General features: G+C 42.5%; 1 protein-coding gene across 10 annotated transcripts in view; it reads left to right on the forward strand.

The window, feature by feature from the left end:
- The window catches only part of LOC106589429 (calcium/calmodulin-dependent protein kinase type II subunit gamma), a 37660-nt gene that overhangs the window by 1861 nt on the left and 10151 nt on the right, over positions 1-25648 (forward strand). For 5 of the 10 annotated variants that reach the window (XM_014179403.3, XM_014179408.3, XM_014179409.3 and 2 more), the window contains exons 2-13: positions 2212-2306; positions 5823-5882; positions 10465-10519; positions 10604-10669; positions 11436-11508; positions 18653-18755; positions 19334-19417; positions 19867-19961; positions 20376-20498; positions 21164-21247; positions 21756-21798; positions 23631-23690. In XM_014179403.3, the coding sequence (XP_014034878.1) occupies positions 2212-2306; positions 5823-5882; positions 10465-10519; positions 10604-10669; positions 11436-11508; positions 18653-18755; positions 19334-19417; positions 19867-19961; positions 20376-20498; positions 21164-21247; positions 21756-21798; positions 23631-23690 (941 nt within the window). The remainder of the gene's footprint in view (positions 1-2211; positions 2307-5822; positions 5883-10464; positions 10520-10603; positions 10670-11435; positions 11509-18652; positions 18756-19333; positions 19418-19866; positions 19962-20375; positions 20499-21163; positions 21248-21755; positions 21799-23630; positions 23691-25648) is intronic. The other 5 variants (XM_014179404.3, XM_014179413.3, XM_014179410.3 and 2 more) reach the window with 1 other exon arrangement.

The raw sequence follows: 25648 nt of genomic DNA on the forward strand, positions 1-25648 counted from the left end.
TTTGAGATTCTTCAAAGTAGCCACCCTTCGATGACCGCTTCGCATGCTCTTGGCATTCTCTCAAACAGCTTAATGAGGAATGCTTTTCCAACAGTCTTGAAGGAGTTCCCACAAATGCTTTAACTTCACTCTGTGGTCCAACTCATCTCAAACCATCTCAATTGGGTTGAGGTCAGGTCATCTGATACATCGTCATCACTCTTTCTTGGTCAAATATCCCTTACACAGCCTGGAGGTGTCAAAAAACAAGTGATAGTCACACTAAGTGCAAACCAGATGGGTTGGTGTATTGCTGCAGAATGCTGTGGTAGACATGCTGGTTAAGTGTGCCTTGAATTCTAAAAAAAACACTGACAGTGTCACCAGCAAAGCACCCCCACAACATCATGTGCTTCACGGTGGGAACCACGCATGCCTTGATCATCCGTTCACCTACTCTGCGTCTCAGACACGGTGGTTGGAACCAAAAATCTGAAGACAGATTTCCGGCCGGTGTAATGTTCATTGCTGATATTTCTTGGCCCAAGCAAGTCTCTTCTTCTTATTGATGTCCTTTAGTAGTGGTTTCTTTGCAGCAATTGGACCATGAAGGCCTGATTCACGCAGTCTCCTCTGAACAGTTGATATTGAGATGTCTGTTACTTGAACTCTGAAGCATTGATTTTGATTTGAGTTAACTAATGAACGTATCCTCTGCAGCAGAGGTACCTCGGGTTCTTACTTTCCTGTGGTGGTCCTCATGAGAGCCAGTTTCATCATAGCGCTTGATGGTTTTTGGGGCTGCACTTGAAGAAACTTTCAAAGTTCTTAATTTTTTGTCTTGATTGAATTTCATGTCTTAAAGTAATGATGGACTGTCGTTTCTCTTTGCTTATTTGAGCTGTTCTTGCCATAATATGGACTTTTAACATGGTACACCTGTTAATTGAAATGCATTCCAGGTGACTACCTCGTGCACATTCATCTTCTGCACATCTATCACTCCAGTGTTTAATTGCTAAATTGTAATTATTTCGCCACTACGGCCTATTTATTGCCTTACCTCCCTAATCTTAATTTGCACACACTGTATATAGACTTTTTTCTACTTTATTATTGACTGTACGTTTGTTTATTCCATGTGTAACTCTGTGTTTGTGTCGCACCGCTTTGCTTTATCTTGGCCAGGTCGCAGTTGTAAATGAGAATTTGTTCTCAACTGCCTACCTGGTTAAATAAAAGTGAAATCAAGTTTTTAAAAAGCTGGTTGAGAGAATGCCAAGAGTGTGCAAAGGGTGGCTACTTGATGAATTTCCATTATAAAATATGATTGGATTTAACACTTTTTGGTTACTACATGATTCCTTATGTGCTATTTCATAGTTGATGTCTTCTATTATTCTACAATGTGGAAAATGGTACCCTTTTATTTTTATTTTTTTTAAACCTTGAATGAGTAGGTGTCCAAACTTTTGACTGGTACTGTACATACACTAGTACTGGTGTCTAGACTTTAGTGTACACTACAGCCAATCTGATCCTGGTCTGCACTACTACTGGTTTTCTCTACTAGGCCTACCTAGTAGTTAGTTGATTTATTGCCCAATCTAATGCCATTAATTAAAGTCCGCTTGCTCACCAGGGATGTCTTCAGTAGGGAACAAAGTAGCAAACTTTTTGCAATGGGAAATGAAAATGTATTTTCTTATTGGACTAGATCCAATAGTAGCCTACCTTTTTAGGTTCAATTTATTTTGAAAAAGGTTCTTGTGCCGACTGAACATGACCTCTGTGTTGTAGATCTGGATCCGCACCAGATTAGAGGGGAAGGAACAACCAGCAGTGCTGTAGACCTGTATTTGACAAAGAGCTCTGCAATCTGGGTGTCCAACCCTGTTCCTGGAGAGCTACCTTCCTGTATGTTTTCGTTCTGACCCCAGTTGTAGCTAACCTGGTTCATTCTATCAACCAGCTAATTATTAGAATCAGGTGTGTTAGATTAGGGTTGGAGTGAACCTACAGAATAGTAGCTCTCCAGGAACAGGGTTGGCGAGCCCGGCAGTACACTGTCAATTTCATTTTTATGGCTCCATGCTGTGTATCAGTGTTGATGGCCAATCCGTGTGTGTGTGTTTGCTTGCTTGCTTGCCTGGGCGTTAGTATACTAAATGTCAACCCCCCCCCCCCCCCCCCCCCCGACCCAGAACTGATCAATGCTTGCCTTGTTTTCAGGGGAGCGTTTTCAGTGGTGCGCAGATGTGTGAAGAAGTCATCAGGTCAGGAGTTTGCTGCCAAAATTATCAACACCAAGAAACTCTCAGCCAGAGGTAATACACACACACACAAACAAACAGCGAGAAAGAGCGGTCAGTGATAGATTTGTGTGTGGGGGGGGCGATCCCTGTGAGCTGTCAGTGATCTGCTGTACAAATTGGTGACTGTCAGATGTCTTAAGAGTTGACCATGAGTAGCTAATGTGTTTGGGTAATCTCTTGTGACAAATGTTATCATACATTCTAACTTTGATAAAATATTCTGCGTACTCAAGATTTTGGTTCTGAGATTGTGTGGGGGGAGGGGGTGGTAGGTTATGTGGTAGCTATGTTTACCAAGGAGGCCGTGCTCCACTGTGGGCTGTAGGCATACGGGGCCATGACTTTTCTCAGCATACAGACCTTTCTCTCTCTCTCTCTCTCACACACACACACACACACACACACACACACACACAGACAGTGTGTCTGGGGACTGTGTGCTGCCTCAGCTCAGAGCTGCCCTCCTCTGCAGTCAACACGCATTCTCGCTCGCCCGTTCTTTTTTTCTTTTTTTTTCTGTTCAGTTTGAGCAGTCCTGGCTTTTTGCTTCATACCCGTTTTCTCGATACCCCTCCTGCTCTCTCTCACTTCCTCCCACCCGTCAGTAGCTAGCGGATTGGTCAGTATCAAGGCTAATCCAGTTAGCCCCTGATGAGATGTATATTTAGTCTAAGAACCCACGGATCACACACACCTCCCTGTTAGCCCCTTCGTTCTCTGTGCGTGTGTGCCTGCGTGTGTGTTAATAGTGTCACATTAGGGAAGGTATTTGGTATTCTGAAACAATCTAGTTTCAGCAATATCTATAGGCTTTTCATGGTTGCAGTCAAATGCTAAGCTTTGTACAGCATTTAAGTGTGTGGGGGGGGGGGGTCAGAATGGGAGGGACTCAGACAGTCTTGCAGTGATCTGTGTCTAGAGACTGAGAGGAAAGGTGGAGGGAGATGCAGACAGAGGAGGAATAGTGAGAAAGAGAACATTTGGAGATTAGAGGAATAGCCATAGATGGGTGGGTTGTTCAGCAACAAAACCGATGCGTACGCAACCCTTGGGGGAAAACAGATGGGGTAGGCTTAGAATCAAAGGATTGTTGACACCATGTCAACTATATATCCTCTCAATGAATATTGGAAACGTGAATATACTTTCACAATGAGCCCTTGTCTCTCAAATACGTCATTACAGTTCTTGGTTAGCTAGCTAGTGAATTTGAGCCATATTAGCGTAGACGTGACATACGTCAAAACAAGACATGGAATCAATAACAAGATGCAACGAGCTACCTAAGATTCACCACGTCAGCTTCTTGTCATCGTTGCTAGCTATCTGATCATCCAGAATCATAACACACAACCAAGTGCCTCTGCGTTGCACGGCCATCGTTTTTGTGACGATGTCAGGCAACCCGTCTATACGTAGTGTGTACACACCGGTGGCAGTGTGCCTGGTAGGATTTCAGGATTTAAGTGTCGTTTTTAGCACCATTGGGCCTGTTTGACCTAGCGCACTGCCCCATGGGTAATAAGTCTCTTAAAGCTCCGCTAAACACTGTCATAATCTGAGGCAGGCTAGTGGGGTGTGTGTGTGTGTGTGTGTGTCTGTCTTGCCTCTCCTTCTCTCCCTGATGTAACATGGCTATAGGCCCGCCCCCCGGTGGAGCAGATGGCCAATTAGAGAACAGCAGGAAGTGCCAGTAATGAGTTACCCTGCAGCACTCTTTGTCCCATCTACTACCGCCATACACACATGCATTGTGCACGTCCATACACACATCAAGAAATAATCAAATGAATCAGCAAAAGCTGTAGTATGCCGTGCTGAACACGCACCACACATGCAATGGGAAGTTGTGATCCTTTTTCTAGGGTTGGGTGGTAAACTGTAAACTATATACCGGTATTTATTCATTCACAGACCAGATTTGATTTTTACTTTACTTTCTACATTAGTTTTTTTATATTTCTTATGTTACATTAAATAATTCACTAATGACTCTAAAAGAGGATTGAGAAGATTTTCGCCATTTTAAATAAAAAAAAATGCTTACAACTGAACTGCTAGCTAACACAGCAAGTTAACAACTTCTGGAGGGCAATCTTTCCAAATGGATCCCAGAAAATCTTTGACTACCCCTAGTGGCGGAAGTAAGAACTGAAGTTGAAGCAAAAATGCCTTCTGAGGAGAATAATTATTCTGTCAAATAGAGGCATACAAAAGAAGAACCTGACGGTGTGTAAATGTTAACAAATTAGTGCAGCAAATTAAGACATTTATTGACATGCTTGAAGTGAATGCTGGAATTGAACAAATAACTATGCAAATGGCAACCATTGGTTCAGTACCAGAGTTTGAGTCGTCTACAAAAGAGGATTTTGATTCCTAAGCAATGTTCTACAAATAGGAGTACTTCAACGTCTGTTTTGTCCTATTATTTTTGGTTGAACAGTATAATGCAGTCAGAATGGAGAAAGCCCATTAACCACTTAGAATGAATTTGTTACCATGCACTACCCATAAAGCATATTTGGAACTGTTGTATTCAGAAACACCAAATGCTGTCAAAAATGAGCAACGCAGTGATGATATTTTGGCAATTACGCCCAGCCCTACCTCTTTACAAATGGAAAGGTCAAATAATTATCTCTCGCTCTCTCTATGCGCCAGTAGTGAAGTGAGACAAGTTTCTGTACTTTTTCCCTTTGCAGAAGGGGGGAGAGAATCTATAGCCTACATGGGGAGGAGAAAAAGGAGAGGGGTAGTGGGAAAGATGGAAGGGGAGAGAGGCAATCGGGAATGGAAAGAGGTAGAGCAGTGATGGGGGAGGTGGAAGGCTTAAGAAATAGTAGAGGGAGGCATGGGGTGGTAGAAAGGTGGGAGAACTGTGTGTTTGGTTTGTAATGCTGGTTAGCAGCAGTATAGGAGTGCCCCATTTGTTTGGCTGAAAATTATAACGTGAAGAGAAGGATAGGTGGGTATTGCAGTGTGTCTGCACGTGGGTCTAATTGTGTGTGTGTGTGTTTGTTTGTTTGTTTGACAGGGTTTCAGATGATGAAATTGCCAGTTCTTGAGTTTAAGATATTCAGTGTTGCAATATCAAATAGTCAGATTTAATTCATGTAAATAAGTGCTGTGTCTGTGTGCATGCTCTCTCTTTTTTTGGAGCTCTGTAGCAGTCACACCATCTGACTCACTCTCTATGCCGTTGCTAGGTTTACCCCAGATCACCTCTGACCTCTCGCAACCGCCTTGCTAACAGTGACGACGAGGGGCGGGGGTGTGTGTATGTGTGTGTTCCAATTTCATCATGTGTCCCCTGCTAGACAAAGTGCTGGCATAGCAATGTTCCACAGCTGGAGCTGCGAGTAACCTCCACAAACATTCACACCTTATACAGTCTTGTATATAACTGTCTCGCTCACTCTCTCTCTCTTATTTATATATATATATATATATATCTCTTTCTTTTAAGTGAAATAAGCTTCCCTAACAGTTTTTAATTATTTTTATTTTTTTTGGTCTTCTCCTCAGATCACCAGAAGCTGGATCGAGAGGCCCGCATCTGCCGTCTTCTCAAACACTCTAACATAGGTTTGTCGTCTCTATTTCTCTACACTCTTAAAGGTGCTAAAAGTAGAATAATATAGGGTTCTTTGACTTCTTTGATAAAATATTTTTGGTACTTGGTAGAACCGTTTGCAGAGTGTTCTACCCCTCTATGAAGGGTTCTACAGAGAACCTTTAGCTTATATTTCCTAGTAAACTCTTTATGACGATACATTACATATAATATAAGGCTGTTCTTTGAAGGCTGTTCTTTGAAGGCCTTGTTATACCCTAACAGGGTGGTCTGAAGCTCCTGGTTTATAGGCCACATCAGGCCTGCAAGTCACGTCATGCTGGCTTGCAAAGTGATGTGTAATTCCAACTGGACTCCAGCCAAAGTAAGGATATCCAACAATTGGAACTTTTAAACGTAGAGTCAGCAATATGATGTAGACGCACAAAGTAAGCAACATTGTGGGTCAATTTCTGCAACGACTGAAAGCGTTGGAGCGCAATGCTAAACTTCTCCACTTGCTCAGATACTGTGTTTGACTGTGAGAGCGAAGTCTTGCATCTTGCGCATCGCAATAATGTTTCGCTGACTACCTTTAATCACCCGCAACCTGGATTCAGAATGACTGCTAGAGAGGGCAGATTGATTACTGAGACTACCTAAATCATCTAAAGTGGAACAACTGTCTCAGTAACGGGTTTAATAAATACAACTACTAACCGATTGGATTAGAAAAATCTATGTTATTGATCTTTGTGTATCATAAGATGAATCAACCAATCAATGTACATACAAAAAAAAAAGATATTGAAATAAACAATTCTGAAAATTAACCTGCAATAGAACATGCTGGGTAATATGATAATGATGCGTGTGGTTTGGAGTGTATTACTCAATTCAGAGTATGGATGTTACCCGTTAATCCGTTAGCCGCTGAAAACACATTTGACCTGTCATGCTTATCAGTCTATAGGTTCATTTCCATAATTTTGTGGAATAAAATTGCTGCTTGTGTATTTTTGAAACCGGCTTTTATAAGCCTAGTCATTGCGCAACCAATAATAATTCTAAATGCAATCGTGTGTTAACGTTGGTGGCCACCATTTTTAAAAGGAGCTATTTTTATTTCTCAATCTCCGCTCGAAATTAAGGCGCGCCTCCCATTCGCCATATGGGTGCATAGTCAACGGTAGGCAGGCTGTAGCCTATCAGCGCATCACCCACCACTTTACAATGTGAGCTTGAGGCAGTATAATTGTTTGAAACGTCAACGGTTTACTTTACTTCAAATAATGAGGCATGTCTTACTTTTGCTTCAGAGTAGCCTGGCTAAAATCCAACCATAAATGTGGATTATTTTATAAAAACTTCCTCCAGCCATTAACCAGCGTTTCTCTCCTGTTCTATTGGTTTTCATATCAACTTTCTTTCGTTGTCCAGAAGCCAAAGGCACAATCTTTGTCATATTAGCAACCCATCCTAGTTGCTGCTATTAGATTCCCCGTCTTTAAAAGTTTCTAACAGAGATGTATCTCAACTGCTCGCATTAGGTGTGCTGTTTAGAAAAGTGTGTAACTCGAATTGTATTTTTGCAAATGGTTGAAAATGACATTTAATTTGTTGCTTCATTACAGGAGTTGCATGTTCAATAATGGGCTATAGCCTTTTGAGTGAGATTGTTGCATGTTTCCAATAAGCTCTTAATGAAAAATGTCCGGTCCTTGCGTGCATGCATAGTATCAGAGAGGAAGAGGCAAAGCGAGAGGTTTCATTCTCGCCAAAATAAGCCCAATGCGTTTCTATGGGCCTAAGCTTGTCGCCTGCCTTCGCGCCTTGTGACGACTCCCATTGTTAGTGGGGAAACATAAGCGTCTCGTCATTATATACTAGAGGTCGACCGATTAATCGGAATGGCTGATTTAATTGGGGCCGATTTCCATGTTTTCATAACAATCGGTATTTTTGTACACCGATTAGCCTTTTTTTTTCTAGAATTAAAAATAAAATAAATAAATTATTTAAAAAGATGTTTATTTTATTTAACTAGGCAAGTCAGTTAAGAACACATTCTTATTTTCAATGATGGCCTAGGCCTAGGAACGGTGGGTTAACTGCCTTGTTCAGGGGCAGAAGGACAGATTTTTACCTTGTCAGCTCGGGGATTCGTTTTTGCAACCTTGGAGTTACTAGTCCAACGCTCTAACCACCTGCCTTACATTGCACTCCACGAGAAGCCTGCGTGGCAGGCGGACTACCTGTTACACGAGGGCAGCAAGAAGCCAAGGTAAGTTGCTAGCTAGCATTAAACATATCTTATAAAAAACAATCAATCTTAACATAATCACTAGTTAACTACACATGGTTGATATTACTAGTTTATCTAGCGTGTCCTGCGTTGCATATAATCGATGCGGTGCCTGTTAATTTCTCATTGAATCACAGCCTACTTCGACAAACGGGTGATGATTTAATAGGCGCATTTGCGAAAAAAGCACTGTCGTTGCACCAATGTACCTAACCATAAACATCAATGCCTTTCTTTGAAATCAATACACAAGTATATATTTTTAAACCTGCATATTTAGTTAATATTGCCTACTAACATGAATTTCTTATAACTAGGGAAATTGTCACTTCTCTTGCGTTCTGTGCAAGCAGTCAGGGTATATGCAGCAGTTTGGGCCGCCTGGCTCATTGCGAACTGTGTGAAGTCCATTTATTCCTAATTAATTTGCCAGAATTGTACATAATTATGACATAACATTGAAGGTTGTACAATTTAACAGCAATATTTAGACTTAGGGATGCCATCCGTTAGATAAAATACGTAACGGTTCCGTATTTCACTGAAAGAATAAACGTTTTCGAAATGATAGTTTCCGGATTCGACCATTTTAATCACCAAAGGCTCGTATTTTTGTGTGTTATTATAATTAAGTCTGATTTGATAGAGCAGTCTGACTGAGCGATGGTAGGCACCAGTAGGCTCGTAAGCATTCATTCAAACAGCACTTTTGTGCGTTTGCCAGCAGCTCTTCGCAATGCTTCAAGCATTGTGCTGTTTATGACTTCAAGCCTATCAACTCCTGAGATTAGGCTGGTGTAACCGATGTGAAATGGTTAGCTAGTTAGCGGGGTGCGCGCTAATAGCGTTTCAAACATCATTCGCTCTGAGACTTGGAGTTGTTGTTCCCCTTGCTCTGCATGGGTAACGCTGCTTCGAGGATGGCTGTTGTCGATGTGTTCCTGGTTCGAGCCCAGGTATGAGCGAGGAGAGGGACGGAAGCTATACTGTTGCACTGGCAATACTAAAGTGCCTATAAGAACATCCAATAGTTAAAGGTATATGAAATACAGATCGTATAGAGAGAAATAGTCCTATAATAACTACAACCTAAAACTTCTTACCTGGGAATATTGAAGACTCATGTTAAAAGGAACCACCAGCTTTCATATGTTCTCATGTTCTGAGCAAGGAACTTAAATCTTAGCTTTTTTTACATGGCACATATTGCACTTTTACTTCCTTCTTCAACACTTTGTTTTTGCATTCATTAAACCAAATTGAACGTGTTTCATTATTTATTTGAGGCTAAATTGATTTTATTGATGTATTATATTAAGTTAAAATAAGTGTTCATTCAGTATTGTTGTAATTGGCATTATTACAAAAAAAACAAAAACAATTGGCCGATTAATCGGTACCGGCTTTTTTTTGGGGTCCTCCAATAATCGGTATATAATTCAAATGTAGGGGCGGCGACTCAGAATATTTTGGGCCGTGGTTTGTGCACAGCTCTTTTTGTGCAACTGTGAGTGAGTCATTCCAGTTTAACTAATCTGTTATGCTATTACATACAGTGCAGAACCTTATCCCTCTGCAAAGAACCCTTTTGAACCCTTTTTTTCAAAGTGTGTCTGTTGATCTGTATGTCTGAGTGCATCTCTCTCTGTCTGGATGTCTGTCTCTGTATTTGTTTGTCTACTGGTTTTATTTTCAAATTGAGGATTAGAAAATGTCATCTATTTGAGGACAATAATTATTGTTAAAATCAGTTTGGGGGGGGGGGGGAGAAATGACCAGGAGGAGAGAACAAAGGAGGTAGAGGAAGAGAATATGAGAGTGGAATGAGGCCATACCAATGAGTCAAAGAGAATTTTGGGCTGTCTCCTTCATTTGTATCCCTTTATCATGTCTCCCTCTACCTTACTGCCTCTTTTTCTTTTTTTCCAGTGTCCCAGATTGCTCTGCCCCTCAGGCATGGTCTCCTTCCTTTTCTCACGCTCTCCCTCTTCGTTCTCATTTTTTTTATACTTCTCTCTCTCACCCTCTCCTCATTTGGCCCGTGCTTCTATAAACTTTGGATAAAGAGAGAGCGAGAGATGCAGGGATAGTCATATGAGCACATGTACTGTACTTGCTGCAGGGCCGACCTGCTTCTTATTGCACAGCAAATGTACCTTTTACATCACCTTGAACCTTTAAACAAACCATACAGTAGGTCAGATTTAGAATCACAAACTGAGCCCTAGCCACTAGCCTGTAATATTCCGCTTTTAAATATCTCAATTCTCTTTCTCTCCCTCTTCTCCACCCCCTCTCCCTTTCTCTAGTGAGACTACATGACAGTATCTCGGAGGAAGGCTTTCACTACCTTGTCTTTGACCTGTGAGTATAACACACGCATACATTTCAGGCTTGTGAATGAGCTTTATTATGTGTGATAACAATCATGTTCTCTCGCTCTTTCAGGGTGACGGGAGGAGAGTTGTTTGAAGACATCGTTGCTAGGGAGTACTACAGCGAGGCTGATGCCAGGTGGGCAATCCCTATTTACTGTTACTGTGCCGCACAGTGCCGGTCAAAACCGTGGGAGAGTGGCGTGATTTGACGTGGCGCGCACCCACACACAGGCTGACTGGGTTTCCTTGTATTCATGTCTGCTGCATTGTCATGTCTTGTTATCCCTCTCTCCTCCCTCTTCCTATATATCCTATAACCCTTTCTCTTCTTCCCCTCTCATCTCTCCCTCTTTTCCTTTGTTTCTTTCTTATCTCTACTCCCTCTCTCTTCCCTCCCTCTCACTCTCTTCTCCTCAATCTTGCTGTTAGGTGATTCTCTTTCTTGCATTAAGGGACGTGTCCATGAAATAATTTGATTAGTGCTGACCAGGGCTTTAGACTCACACACTACAAGCCACATGGGGTCAGCAACACCCCCTTCCCAAGACTGATTTGACCTTTCACCTCTGAGCCTCACAACCAGCAGACTGTCTTAACAGTATTTCTGCTAGGTTGCTTATCCATTTGAGGTACTTGGGAAGTCTCAAAAGAACATAGGCCAAGTTGGTCAAATGCTTATGAGGGGGTACTCCAGGCATAGCAAAATGTGATATGGGTACAGTAATGGGGGAAAAAAAGGTTAAAAGCCACTATTGTAATAAATCTGTCTCACTACTTTGCCTCTTTCTTTGTCAGACCTGTTGAGCTTTCTGTACAAACCAGGCATGTGTTTAGTGATGAAAGGATGACTGATTGTTCTCCTTTTCTCACGCTCAACCCCCTTCTCTCCCTTTCCTCTCCAGTCAGTGTATCAACCAGATCTTGGAGAGTGTCCAACATATCCACCAGCATGACATCGTCCACAGGGACCTCAAGGTGTGTTTCTGTGGTGTGCGTGTGTGTTGCTATAACTACCACACACACCTCTGTTTGTGGCCATGGCAACGGACTGCTCTCATCTCCCTCTCGCGCTCTCTCTTTTTACTCGCTCCCCTCCCTTTCACAAAGGCCCACTCTCTCTCTGTTTACCTCTCTAGCCCTCATCTTTTCTCACTGCCTCTTTTTTTTTTCACTCTCTTCTGCACTAGGGGTATGAACATTTAAAATGAAATTGGGTTTGTTAACATAAAAAAAAAATCCTTAACTGCACTGTGAATACTTTTGTTATCAAACAACTCCCACTAACAGGTCCCCATCATAAAGGGAAAATAAAAATGTAACAAATACCTAATGCTGTAATGTTAGGAGTTATTTTAATTTTTTTTGCTACTTTATTAACTGGAGCTGTAATACAGGGAGAGAAGCAAGTCATGCAGGGAGTGGGGTAGGGGCAGGGTGTATCTTAGGGACAAGGGGAGCAGGGAGGGGGAGAGATGCACTGGTAGACTAACTTACTGCTAGTTATTTATCTCATCTTGTTACATAATGCTTGTCTTGACTGCATCAAACCGAGAGAAGCTAGCTAACGTCAGCTTCCGACCTGCTGTTAATATCAACAACCTCATTCAGATTATTAAGTAGCAGCCTACCTGTTGGCTCTTGGTGTTGTAGCTTGTCCTTCTCATTTAACTTTTATTATAATTCCATCTTCCATTTATTAGCCTAGATATCTCCTAATAACCTGCCACACCGAGGCTCTAGCTCTGACTGTAGCCTAGTGCTGGGTTAATGACTTGTGATTGGATGACAGCAAGCGCCACTCGTGAAAAGCAAGCGCAGCAGCATAAATTATAATGTTCTCTCTCTGCGTGAAGAGTGATATAAACCATCTGCATTGTGAATTCACTGTGCTGGGAGAGTGAGTGCAACCTTGTGGTGTACTCTCTCCAAATTTGAGTTTTTATTAGATTTGTTTTCCTCCCCCTCCCCCCCTTTCTGCCATTTGGCAGTACGTTCAACTGCAGACCACACGTAACCACGCCAGACCAAGACTTCCACATCTGGTTAATCAGCTTCTTGGCAAAAGAAAAATGCTCACTAACAAAGATGTAAGCAACCGGCCTCACAACCGCAGACCACATGTAGGCGAGCAGTTTGCTGATGTCAAAGTTGTGATCAGAGTACCTCATGGTGGGGTTATGGTATGGGCAGGCATAAGCTATGGACAACCAACAAAATGCACATGCGTTCCATGAGATCCTGAGGCATATTGTGAAACACATTTTCTTTTTCTCTTCTTTTTTTAAGGTATCTGTATTCCCAGTTGTGAAATCCAAAGATTTGGGCCTAATTTATTTATTTCACTTGATTGATTTCCTCATATGAACTTTAACTCAGTAAAATCAATTAAAGTGTTGCATGTTGCCTTTATATTTTTGTTCAGTGTGTGTATATGAATGACATAGCTTGAATCGCTCTACTGAGGTTAGCTGTATTACCTATTGTGTGCTGTCTGCTTCGTTGGCCTTTTTTCCTGAGTGGGCTTTTACTGCAGTCCTTTACACACACACACACACACACACGCGCGCATGCAGTCTGCAGTGCTGTCTAAATGACTCAAGTGGTTTCCATGGCTACCACCATATGTCAATATATGGCTGCAGAGATAATTGTAGGAGAGATGGAGACACACATACTGTCAAATGTGGACAATTCCAAAACGGCTTTAAAGGAAAAATCCACTCAAAGGGCTCTATTTTTTTGGGGCTGGCGTTAAAGTGGCGCTGGTGTCAAAGCGCACGTTAGTTTACAATTTCATCATGTAAAATCAGGCGCACTGTCGTTTTTTTTCAGCCCTAACGCCAGGTTCGGCAATTTCCATCAGCCCGCTTCAGCTCAGCTGGGCGGGGTGGAAGTATTTGTCCTTAAAAACATGATCTCAAGTGATAATTTCAGGCAGCACTGATAGCAATACTTAAGACTAACCAAAAGCTGGTTTTAGTGATAACGCAGTTGGTTATGGCATGGATTTTGACAACGGGAAAGCAGCCTATCCAGCCGTGACGCACACTGCCCATATGTGCATGAAACAAGAGTAGCCTAAAGTGCTTTTGGTGCCTGTATACTTCGTATTTAGAAACATAAAAACAAATGTTTTCCCATTGTTTTATTTAATTAAAAAACTAAGCATAGCCTCCCCTCTCAATGAAGGCTTCTTTATTTGTCTGCCGAATGCAATCGCGAAGTAGTCAAGACTGTCGATAAACAGTTTGACTCCTGAGACCGTTTGGAAATAGATCTTCATCACCAAAGCTTTATTAAAATATCAAGTTTGAGAGGAGTACAGCGGTGAGCTGACATTCCCTTTTTTTATCTACAGTGGGGGGGGGGGAAGTGTATTTGATCCCCTGCTGATTTTGTACGTTTGCCCACTTACAAAGAAATGATCAGTCTATAATTTTAATGGTAGGTTTATTTGAACAGTGAGAAACAGAATAACAACAAAAATCCAGAAAAACGCATGTCAAAAATGTTATAAAATGATTTGCATGGTGATGGTGTTCTTGGGGTCATAGGCAGCATTCCTCCTCCAAACACAGCGAGTTGAGTTGATGCCAAAGAGCTCAATTTTGTTCTCATCTGACCACAACACTTTCACCAGTTGTCCTCAATCATTCAGATGTTCATTGGCAAACTTTAGACGGGCATGTATATGTATTCTTGAGCAGGGGGACCTTGCGGGCGCTGCAGGATTTCAGTCCTTCGCGGCGTAGTGTGTTACCAATTGTTTTCTTTGTGGCTATGGTCCCAGCTGCCTTGAGATCATTGACAAGATCCTCCCGTGTAGTTCTGGGTTGATTCCTCACCGTTTTCTTGATCATTGCAACCCCACGAGGTGAGATCTTGCATGGAGCCCCAGGTCGAGGGATATTGACAGTTCTTTTGTGTTTCTTCCATTTGCGAATAATCGCACCAAATGTTGTCACCTTCTCACCAAGCTGCTTGGCGATGGTCTTGTAGCCCATTCCAGCCTTGTGTAGGTCTACAATCTTGTCCCTGACATCCTTGGGGAGCTCTTTGGTCTTCGCCATGGTGGAGAGTTTGGAATCTGATTGATTGCTTCTGTGGACAGGTGTCTTTTTTACAGGTAACAAGCTGCAGTTAGGAGCACTCCCTTTAAGAGTGTGCTCCTAATCTCAGCTCGTTACCTGTATAAAAGACACCTGGGAGCCAGATCTTTCTGATTGAGAGGGGGGGAAGTACTTATTTCCCTCATTAAAATGCAAATCAATTTATAACATTTGACATGCGTTTTTCTGGATATTTTTGTTGTTATTCTGTCTCACTGTTCAAATAAACCTACCATTAAAATTATAGACTGATCCTTTCTTTTTCAGTGGGCAAACGTACAAAATCAGCAGGGGATCAAATACTTTTTCCCCCCACTGTATGTATTGTAGGCAGGCCCACATTATTTTAGGCATCCAGATCCAATTTTTTGACATGCATAACACCCCCTCCATGATGTAGACTACGTGTCCATGCCCATCATGAAACGAGAGATGAGAACCTCTGTGAAATACCAGTGAACCTACTATTTAGAAGTTATCTGTAACCTGTAAAAAAATTGCTTGTTTTCATATGTTAAACACCCAAGACCCACCCAATAATTTTTTTTTAGTGTTTGTTTTTCGGTGAATTTTATTACAATCAAACTTAGAATGATTCACCTTCATGGCGACAACATCCGTGGCACGCTTGCAATGCCATTTCTGGAGATGTGAATGTGATCTGATCTGTAAAATGGTTCCGATTATGTTCATACAACACAGGCCTATTTAGGAACAGTAACGGTGAGTGGACATTCTCCCTTTCTTTTTATATTGGATCTTTGTCCAGCTACTGTGAAAAGTTTATGTGCGTAAAACCCTTCATAGTCTGTTTTAATATTATATGCCCACTGGGAGAAATTGTGGTGCCTGTGTGACACAGCCTTTTTTAAAACAAGTTGTGTTTTTAGAATAGTTTTTACATTTAACCTTTTATTTAACTAGGCAAGTCAGTTAAGAACAAATTCTTAAATTCTCATTGTAAATAAGAATTTGTTCTTAACCCACTGTTGCCCTGTCAGTTAACTGCCTTGTTCAGGGGCAGAATGAGAGAGTTTTACCTTGTCAGCTCGGGGATTCGATCCAGCAACATTTCGGTTACTGGCCCAACGTTCTAAGTAATTGCATGGCTTCAATTGCATTCACACGGATATAGGGGCCTACTGTAAATTGCATCATGGCTGAGAAGGAATAATTTGAATCAAATTTGGGGCGGCAGGTAGCCTAGTGGTTATGTGGACTGCAAATGTTCAAGTTAACGTATTTAGCAAAGATAGGTCTACATTTTAATTCGTTTCTGTAAGCCATTTCACAAATTTAGACTAACATTGGAGTTGATTTCTAAGGCAATACATAAAATATTGTAAATATACAATTTGAAGCAAACACATTTTGCCATGGAGCACGTTCTGATTGGCCATTGAGGGCTAAGCCACGACTTGTTTGTTCATGAAAACCCAGCCCTTTCACGCTAATGCTAGCAAGTGCCAGTGGTGGAAAAAATACCCATTTGTGATACTTGAGTAAAAGTATAGATACCGTAATAGAAAGTCACCCAGTAAAATACTACTTGAGTAAAAGTATTTGGAGGGAGGGAGAGAATCACTTCAAATTCCTTTATCAAGCAAAGCAGACCGCACCCTTTTATTGTTTAAAACATTTCCGGATAGGCAGAGGCACACTCCAACACTGACATCATTTACAAATGCATTTGTGTTTTAGGGAGTCCGCGAGATCAGATGCAGTAGGGATGAAAAGGGATGTTCTCTTTAAGTGTGTGAATTGGACAATTTTTCTGTCCTGCTAAGCATTCCAAATGTAACAAGTACTTTTGGGTGTCAAGGAAAATGTATGGAGTAAAAAGTACTTTCTTTAGGAATGTATGTAATGAAGTAAAATTTGTCAAAAAAATGTATGGTAAAGTACAGATACCCCCCCCCCCCCCACAAAAGAAAACGGCTTCAGTAAAAATACCCTAATGTACTAAAGTACTTTACACCACTGGCAAGTGTGCTGATAATTGTGGTAGTGAAAATAGCACAAATATTTCTTACACACCCCTGAATCTATAGCGCTACCGCCTGCGCTTAGAATTACCGTCATTTCCGGACTATTGAGCGCACCTGAATATAAGCCGCACCCACTGAATTAAAAAAAAATATACATATTATTTTGAAGATAAATAAGCCGCACATGTCTATAAGCCACAGGTGCCTACCGGTACATTGAAACAAATGAACTTTACACAGGCTTTAACGAAACACGGCTTGGAACAAAAAGAAATGGGCTTTAACGAAACACGGCTTGGAACAAAAAGAAATAGGCTTTAACGAAACACGGCTTGTAACAAAAATAAATAGGCTTTAACGAAACACGGCTTGGAACAAAAAGAAATGGGCTTTAACGAAACACGGCTTGGAACAAAAAATTTTTTTTTGCAGTAAACGGTAGCCTACCAAGAAAGTCATTGGTCACTATCTTCCTCCTCCTGTGCACTGAAACCACTGAAGTCATCTCCTTTCAAGAAAAATTGAAAGCGGGAAAAATCCATATATTAGCCGCGTCATTGTTTAAGCCGCGAGGTTTAAAGCGTGGGAAAAAAGTTGCGGCTTATAGTCCAGAAATTACGGTACCATTGCGTTAGTTTTGGGGCTCCATTTAATAAACTTATCTTGGTATTTTGTTTATTAGTCCAATGTTAATACAGTCCAAAAATGTTTTGCGTGTCGGCAGTGAAGTTTTAAAAATATTGGACTTTCAATATATATATTGAACATGTAGGGTTGGTCCCAATATCCCTGAAATGTACCATACGAACACAGCGTATGTCTCAAGTTTGTTCACAAATTTGTTTACATCCCTGTTAGTGAAGTTCTCATATGTGAAGATAATCTATCCACTTGACAGGTGTGGCATATCAAGAATTTGATTAAACAGCATGATCATTATACAGATGCACCTTGTGCTGGGGACAATAAAAGGCCACTCTAAAATGTGCAGTTTTGTCACACAACACAATGCCACAGATGTCTCAAGTTTTTAGGGAGTGTGCTATTGGCATGCTGACTGCATTAATGTCCACCAAAGCTGTTGCCAGAGAATTGAATGTTAATTTCTCTACCATAAGATGCCTCCAACGTTGTTTTAGAGAATTTGGCAGTACAGTCTACCGGCCTCACAACAGCAGACCATGCGTAACCACGCCAGCCAAAGACAGCCAGATTCTTGGCAAAGGATAAATGCTCACTAAAAAGAAGTGCACAAAATTTGAAAGCACTTAGTTCATATGGAAAGTTTTTGATATCTTTTAGCATGTGAAACATGGGACAAGTTGCATTTTATATTTTTGTTCAGTGTAGTTTAAAGCAGTATAATAAATATTGATGACATCCAAACCTTCTGTTTCCATTATAATACTTGAATACGTGTTTCGTTATTCAATTTCTTGCAGAGCATTATGTGAATATTTCAATTAATCACTGCAGAACAATATTTCCTTTGTTGGTAGGTTTTTTTAAAGCAATGTATGTACAAGATTCAATTCTCCCTGCAACTTCACCAGTCAGATGCTACAACTGCTCTGTGACCCTGAATGCCAGATTGTGGTAATGTGATCCGACTGATATCCGTGGTGCTGAATATCATATTGCCACTATTGCACATGCAAAGGACAAAAATGTATTGTGCGGCAATCTCAACAATCTCTACCAGTCATAAAGTTTCAGACCCCTGACCTAGTACAATGTAAGGCATTATTTAGGTAGCTACATAAGAGAATCAAACTCAATACTCCTCTCCCTCCATTTCCCTTCATTTCTCTCTCTACTCTCCTTTTATTCTCTCCCAACTGAATTTAATAATCTTTATTGACAGGATATGGATGTGTAAATGTTGGCAAAGCCGAAGAGTTCGAAGCACTTTAATTTGTACATATAGGCAAATGCATCTCTGTCCCTCTCCGTATCTCTTTCTACCCCCCCCCCCCCCCCCCCCACCACACACAAACACACTTTCTCTCTCCACCCCTTCAGCCTGAGAACCTACTGCTGGCCAGTAAGATGAAGGGAGCAGCGGTGAAGTTGGCAGACTTTGGCCTGGCCATTGAGGTGCAGGGAGACCAACAGGCATGGTTCGGTAAGACCACGCGCACACTCTTTATGGACAGTGTTTTGTCATAAAAAACATACTGAATGTACCAAACATTATGAACTCTTTCCATGACATAGCTTTCACCTGGTCGGTCTATGATCCCTTATTGATTTCACTTTTTAAATCTAATTCAATAAATGTAGTGGAGGAGACAGGTTAAAGAAGGATTTTTAAGCCTTGAGACAGTTGAGACATGGATTGTGTGTGCCATTCAGCGGGTGAATGGGCAAGACAAAAGATTTGAAGTGCCTTTTTGAATGGGGTATGGTAGTAGGTGCCAGACCCACCGGTTTGTGTCAAGAACTGCTGCTGGGTTTTTCACGCTCAACAGTTTCCTGTGTGTATCAAGAATGGTCCACCACCCAAAGGACATCCAACTTGACAACTGTGGGAAGCATTAGAGTCAATATGTGCAAGCATCCCTGTGGAACACTTTCGACACCTTGTAGAGTCCATGCCCCGACGAATTGAGGCTGTTCTGAAGGCAAAGGGAGGGGTGGGTACATTTTGAGTAACCTTCATCAGACCTAAATCTTCATTTTTTTTTCTCTTCTGCCTGGCAGGTTTCGCAGGCACCCCTGGCTACCTGTCCCCTGAGGTCCTGAGGAAGGACCCCTATGGCAAGCCTGTGGACATATGGGCCTGTGGTGAGCCTTTAACCTCTAACTGTAGGTGAAGAACAAATAGACGTTGTCAGCCAACACGTCACGAAGATGGGGCCTGAAGCCTGCTTTTTGATTCTGAACAGTCAGATACTGTAGCTAGCAACAATGACAAGAATCCGCCTTGCGGGGAATCGTAGGTGGCTCGTTTCAGCTAGTTTTATCATGTTATTGATACAATGTCTTGTTTTTAGGTGTTTTGACTTTTTTTTTTTTCATGTCGTTGTGCCACTATGTTTTCAATAAACATTTGGAGACTAAATACAAGTTACACGTTAACAGTCTAAGCCATCCGTGTCTGTTTTGCCCCATAGTTACACACGTGTTTAAAGCCGGGCTGTGGTGCAGAGATCATACATCTTACACCAGTTTTTACAGAAACTCTAACCGCTCTCTTTCTGTCTCTTTCTCTCGGTCTCTCTCGACCTCTCCAGGTGTTATTCTGTATATCTTGTTGGTTGGCTATCCTCCATTCTGGGATGAAGACCAACACAAACTCTACCAGCAGATCAAGGCTGGGGCCTATGATGTGAGTCGGTGTGTGTTTGCGTAGGGTACAGTGTAGAGGTTGGCTGGACAGCTGGTGAATTTTTAATAGTGTCCGATTGAGAGCTGCACCCCAGCTATTGATCCTATCAGCCTCCTGACGCATTGCAGAGGTGTGTGTGTGTGTGTGTGTGTGTGTGTGTGTGCAAGGGGGTATCCTCTCCTTGTCTCTAGTATTCCGGTTACACAGTTAATGAAGACTGGTTCTGAGATTTGACATGGCAGACATTCATATACACACAATTTTCATGCGTCTGTCAGCGTTCTAAATTATAGGAAGCCATTGTTTACATGATATGAAACATGAAGTACATTTGTGTTACGTACATAATGCAAATGATGGGCTCTGTTTATTTTCCTGCCTCTCATCTCTCTCCATATATCTCGCTCTCTCTAGTTTCCCTCTCCCGAATGGGACACTGTTACTCCAGAGGCTAAGAACCTGATTAACCAGATGTTAACCATTAACCCTTCCAAGAGAATCACTGCTGATCAGGCTCTCAAACACCCATGGATCTGCGTAAGTACACACACACAAACCTGTATATGCCAACACAAAATCGCACACACCTCACATACTGCTTTGTGTATAGGGTTGCAATGGGAGGTTTTAGTATAGTTAACTTTCAAAGTTCACCTGTACTACCAATTTTATGGATTTTTATCACATGACATAGTGCCCTTTTTGGGTACTTCAGGTTATCACAGGTGTCTGTAATTATCTCTGGCACTCTGTGGCCTTATCGCATTTCAAATAGTCAAATACGATGCTTTTAAAAATAAGACAATGATAAAGATGTAAAACATTATGGTAAATATTTAGGTTTCGGCATAAAATATCCTTTATTGTACCATGTCTGTCTTTTGTAAATGATTTGGCTTCAAACTGGTGGCAGTTGTCAAAGTCAAATAGTTGCAGAGTTAATTGAAAGTAATGCCATTGTTGATTTGATGCTTTTTTCAGTAATTAGTCTATTTTCTCTTGAAACAAATGGCCTATTAGAAAACCATGTACCATATGGGCACAGAAATAAAAACGTAATAATATATGTTAAGACATTTTTCATAAATATTCCACTATACAGTTCCAAAATTGCCGTAGACTATTATAAATTCCGTTAACTTTGGTGAATTACCGGTAGTTTTGCAACCCTAATTGTGTAATACTTCTCTCACCTCCTATAGCAACGTTCCACCGTGGCGTCTATGATCCACAGACAGGAGACAGTGGAATGTCTGCGCAAGTTCAACGCTCGGAGGAAGCTCAAGGTACACTGCTGCTACTACCCCTACACGTCTCTTCCTCCTGCTTTCCTTTGCTACCTCCACCCCTTACACCGTTCCTCCTCTTCTTCTCTACTCCTTCTCCACCCCTTACACCGTTCCTCCTCTTATTCTCTACTCCTTCTCCACCCCTTACACCGTTCCTCCTCTTCTTCTCCACCCCTTACACCGTTCCTCCTCTTCTTCTCCACCCCTTACACCGTTCCTCCTCTTCTTCTCCACCCCTTACACCGTTCCTCCTCTCCTTCTCCACCCCTTACACCGTTCCTCCTCTTCTTCTCTACTCCTTCTCCACCCCTTACACTGTTCCTCCTCTTCTTCTCTACTCCCTACACCACTCCTTCTCCACCCATACACCTCTCCTTCTCCTCTGGCTCACTATACCTCTCTACACCTCCTTTTCTCCAAATTACCCCCCCCCTCTCTTTAACTCCCCTTTACATATCATCTGTTTTTATTACTCATCTCTCCTTTCTCTGTCTTTCTCTCCTAGGGAGCGATCCTCACCACCATGCTGGTGTCCAGAACCTTCTCAGGTGGGTGTGTCTCCTCCCTCGCTCCAGTTAGAGTGAGGGGGAGGACAGATGGAGCTCTACTCCCTCCTTCCCTCTCCTCCTCGGTGGAGTCCACCTAATGTAGGTTTTTAGGCTGAGTATGTGTGTGTGTGAGTGAGTACTCAAAAGAAGTGTGTGTTCAGGACACATGTTTTGAAGGAAAGGAGGTGAAAGGAGCTCCTCTGTAAGTTCTGAGCAGATGTCATAAGGTGTCAGTACACAGAGGTGCTAGGTCATTGATTCTAGAATTGCAGACTGTTTTCTAGATTCTAGAATTCCAGCAGTACTGTGTTTTTTAGATTCTGTGTGTTCTATACCTGTCTCTAATGCACCTCTCTCTCCCCTTGTCGGCTCTGGAGTGTGTGCGTGTGCGGTTCACTCAGGAGTGGTGGATGTCTGTGGTGTCACAAAGGGCACTACTTAAGGCTCTACTTTCACTCTTCTGCTACTTACGATGATTAGGAAGATAACGATTCACCGATAGGCATCGGTACCGACTCAAACGTTTAAGATGGGACTGCATCGGTCCGCGGACTCCAAACCCATCCAAATGTTGCATGCATCGGTCAGGGAAAACGATTCAAGCGTTACGCGTTTCTTGCTCATATTAGTTTCTTTCTACCTTCTGAAAATACTGATGCATCCTCTCCTTCTGTGTCGAACTAAGCATGTAACTGCATTGACAGTCATTGATCTACAAGTCAATTTGCACGCCGAACAAGCCCAGGCAATATCAGTAACCTAGTCGAACTGCGCCCAGCTTCGCACGGTAGGCAGCCTGTTCCTGATCTTGCACATCTACGCCACGCCTTCAGCATTAAAATGCTGAAATAGCTTACCTGATATTAGGCTTTATTAGTTAGGTGACAACCTATGTAATTTGTTATCTGTGCGCTGTTAAAAGTAAGCTACCGGAGACTCATCTGGCTATAGGCTACCCGCTGAACAGAGCTTACAATAGATTTTATTTTGATTGTTCATCATCAGCAATAGCTTTGGTAGTATGGTTTAAACAATCAGTGTTTATGGTCGTTTTTAGATATACAGGGTGAAGGTGATCATTTCGATAAGAAGACCGCAATCACTTTGCGAGGCGCTGCATAGCAAAAGCGGGAGGCAAAAAGCAGCTCGCTGAACTTCCAAATGGTCAAAACCAATTGATTTTGAGATGAGGGTGGAATCCAAAGTTGACTATATATTCATTGGCTATGTCATAGCTCATTTGTAAACTAATATTGATGCATTACTTGCTCAAACACTTAGTCTGCAAAAATGACAAGTTTAATTGGAGGGTGATGGGACAATATGTAGGCTATGTTTCCCCCCTTAATGTGGTAGTGGGGTTATAGATGCCTAGTCTCCCTTATGGCTCATCTCAGGCACCTATATATATATACATACACCATAGACATATATCATTTACACACACATACAGAGAGGCCCAGCTCAGGAGCTCCATCCGCATCAGATTTGAATTTAGAATGGAAAATGAACGTGTTTATGCAACAAATGTTACTGCATCGATTTGTTCTCTAATCAAATCGGATAATTTCAAACTAAAACATATCAGTGCCCTTGTATCTAGATGCGTATCGAATTGTCATGAAATGGAAAGATGCTCGTCCCTAGGGTGAAGACCTGGCCTTAAGGGAATAGGATTTTTGCATCCTAAATGGCATCCTACTCATCATATAGTGCACTACTTTTGGCTACTATATGGACAATAGGGTGTCATTTGAGATTGGTCACTGTTTTGGGTTAGGCCAGCCCAGATTTGAATAGCTTCTCCCAACCTGACTATTTCTGTCCAATAGTGGGCCGGCAGCATGCCAACCCTGCTGCTGTGTCCTCCACCGCCTCGCTGGCGCAGGAAGGTACGTCACAGAGATACGCCCTCTTACTTCCTCTACACACACTTCCTGCTTCCTGTCTAAGTCCCTCCCACTTCATTCTATAAGGGAGCACCAGGTTATCTGGCCCCTTTTCTGAATGCAGCTCACGTTAGCCTGAAACACACACACACTCATGTGAGACTATATGGATGTTTTTTAAGGATGGCGCTAGTAACACATCTAACTCTACACATACTGTCAACAATACCACTTAGCCTCGTATCAACATCAGAAATCATCAAATTCATTAGCCTTACCATATCAACCCCCCTCCCCACCCTCCTCCTTTGGTTACGGCCATGAGAGGGGGTTGAGGGAGGCGGGGGCGTTTATCTGTGGCGGCTGACTGACTGGGGGATGGACAGGAGCAGGGGAGGCATGCTGCCATCGTCTGACCTGGGTAAAGAGTGGGTGGACTAAGGTCAGCGATCCCATGCGGACTAGGAAACTGTATAATGTTTCTGTAAGGGTTGGATAGGTGCAAGCAACATAGCAAATTCCACCCAGCCGATCATAGGACAAATTGGAGCTACTACCATATTATTTACACCTATCAGATCCTTTCAGATCTACACAAGTGTCTCTAGGAAGTAGGGTAATAGTAGTATTGACCCAATAACAAGGGTGCGAGAGTTAGTCTCCCCTGAGCGTGCGATTGATGCTCTGGTTCTGCATGAGGATGGTTGACAAAGCTGTACGCTTAGAACCCTCCAATCACAGGGCTCTCCTCTGAGAGTGGACCAATCGCCTGCCAGTAAGTCCTGAAGACGGATGACATCATCGCCCTATGAAAGGCATCTGCAGCTTATCCTCCCTGCGATTTCACTGCTTTCCCCTCCACTGTGTATGGCTGAGGCAGACTTTGCTCTCTGCTTATGACGCTCCGTCTTACCCAGTCACATCGTCACACTGTAGCCCAGATGAATTACAGTGTGAACAATGTTGCCTTGCTGCATGTGGACTTGTTTTCCATATACAATCCATTTCCCTTCCATTCTCTACTCCCTGAAGTGTGCACTCGTTCACTTTCCCTCCCAGAGGTAAAAGGATTGGATTGGTATGAGTGCACACTTGGACTTTCCTGTCTTCAGTGGCTATTTCTTCCTTGAAATAGCCACTGATCTGAGGTGACTGGACAGAGGAAAGGGAAGATGTTAGACAATGGCCACGTTCTAGGCTAATTGCATTGCAAATGCCTGTCTGCCAGATCTCAGGTGTTTAACATGTCAGCTAATCTGATGCCCGACTGAGGATGTGGCATGCAGCCATTGGTTGATGCAATGCACCATTGCAATGTAGTTGGCCTGTGACGCGACCGATATGTCCGAAGATGTTGGAACGGGGACCATGCTTGCCCGCCCTGTGGGTAGCTGGGTAGAAGATGTGGCGGGTGTCAAAGGTTAACCAATCAAGGCCCAGCTCTGTTCTGCTGTTTGCTGAATGGAAGCTATGCACCTTTGGGACTGTTGTTGATGTGGATGCTGCGTGGCTGGTCTGCTGCATGGCTGGTCCACTGCGTGTTCCAGCCGTTCCGCTGTGTGATATAAAGTGCATGGCATGCAACAGCTCTGATCAAGGCTGCAACCCCAAGTCGGAGCAGCTGTCTGCTCCGCCCGCCCGCCGCTCCGCTAGGGCGCAAGGCTGTTCCCTGTCGATAGTACCACACAGTAAGAACACGCACGCCAGCAGTGCACGAACCACCACTGACAACTGACGCCTGCTGCCTAAAACATGTCTCCCACCCTCCCTCCCTCTCCTTGTTTCTCTCACTCTGATAATGCACCACTGAGACTTCTCTTTCCATCTCTTTTCTTCCCCCTCTCTCCCACTTGTTAACGGAAGGTAAGGAACCCCAAGAGATTGCATGCATCCCAGAATTGCGTGTGTGTGTCAGTAATACTTAAAAAGCAGTTGGGACAGCAGCAAAGTGAAATGCTTTA

Source organism: Salmo salar, chromosome 28 (assembly GCF_965601325.2).
Source record: "Salmo salar chromosome 28, fSalSal1, whole genome shotgun sequence".
NCBI lineage: Eukaryota > Metazoa > Chordata > Actinopteri > Salmoniformes > Salmonidae > Salmo > Salmo salar.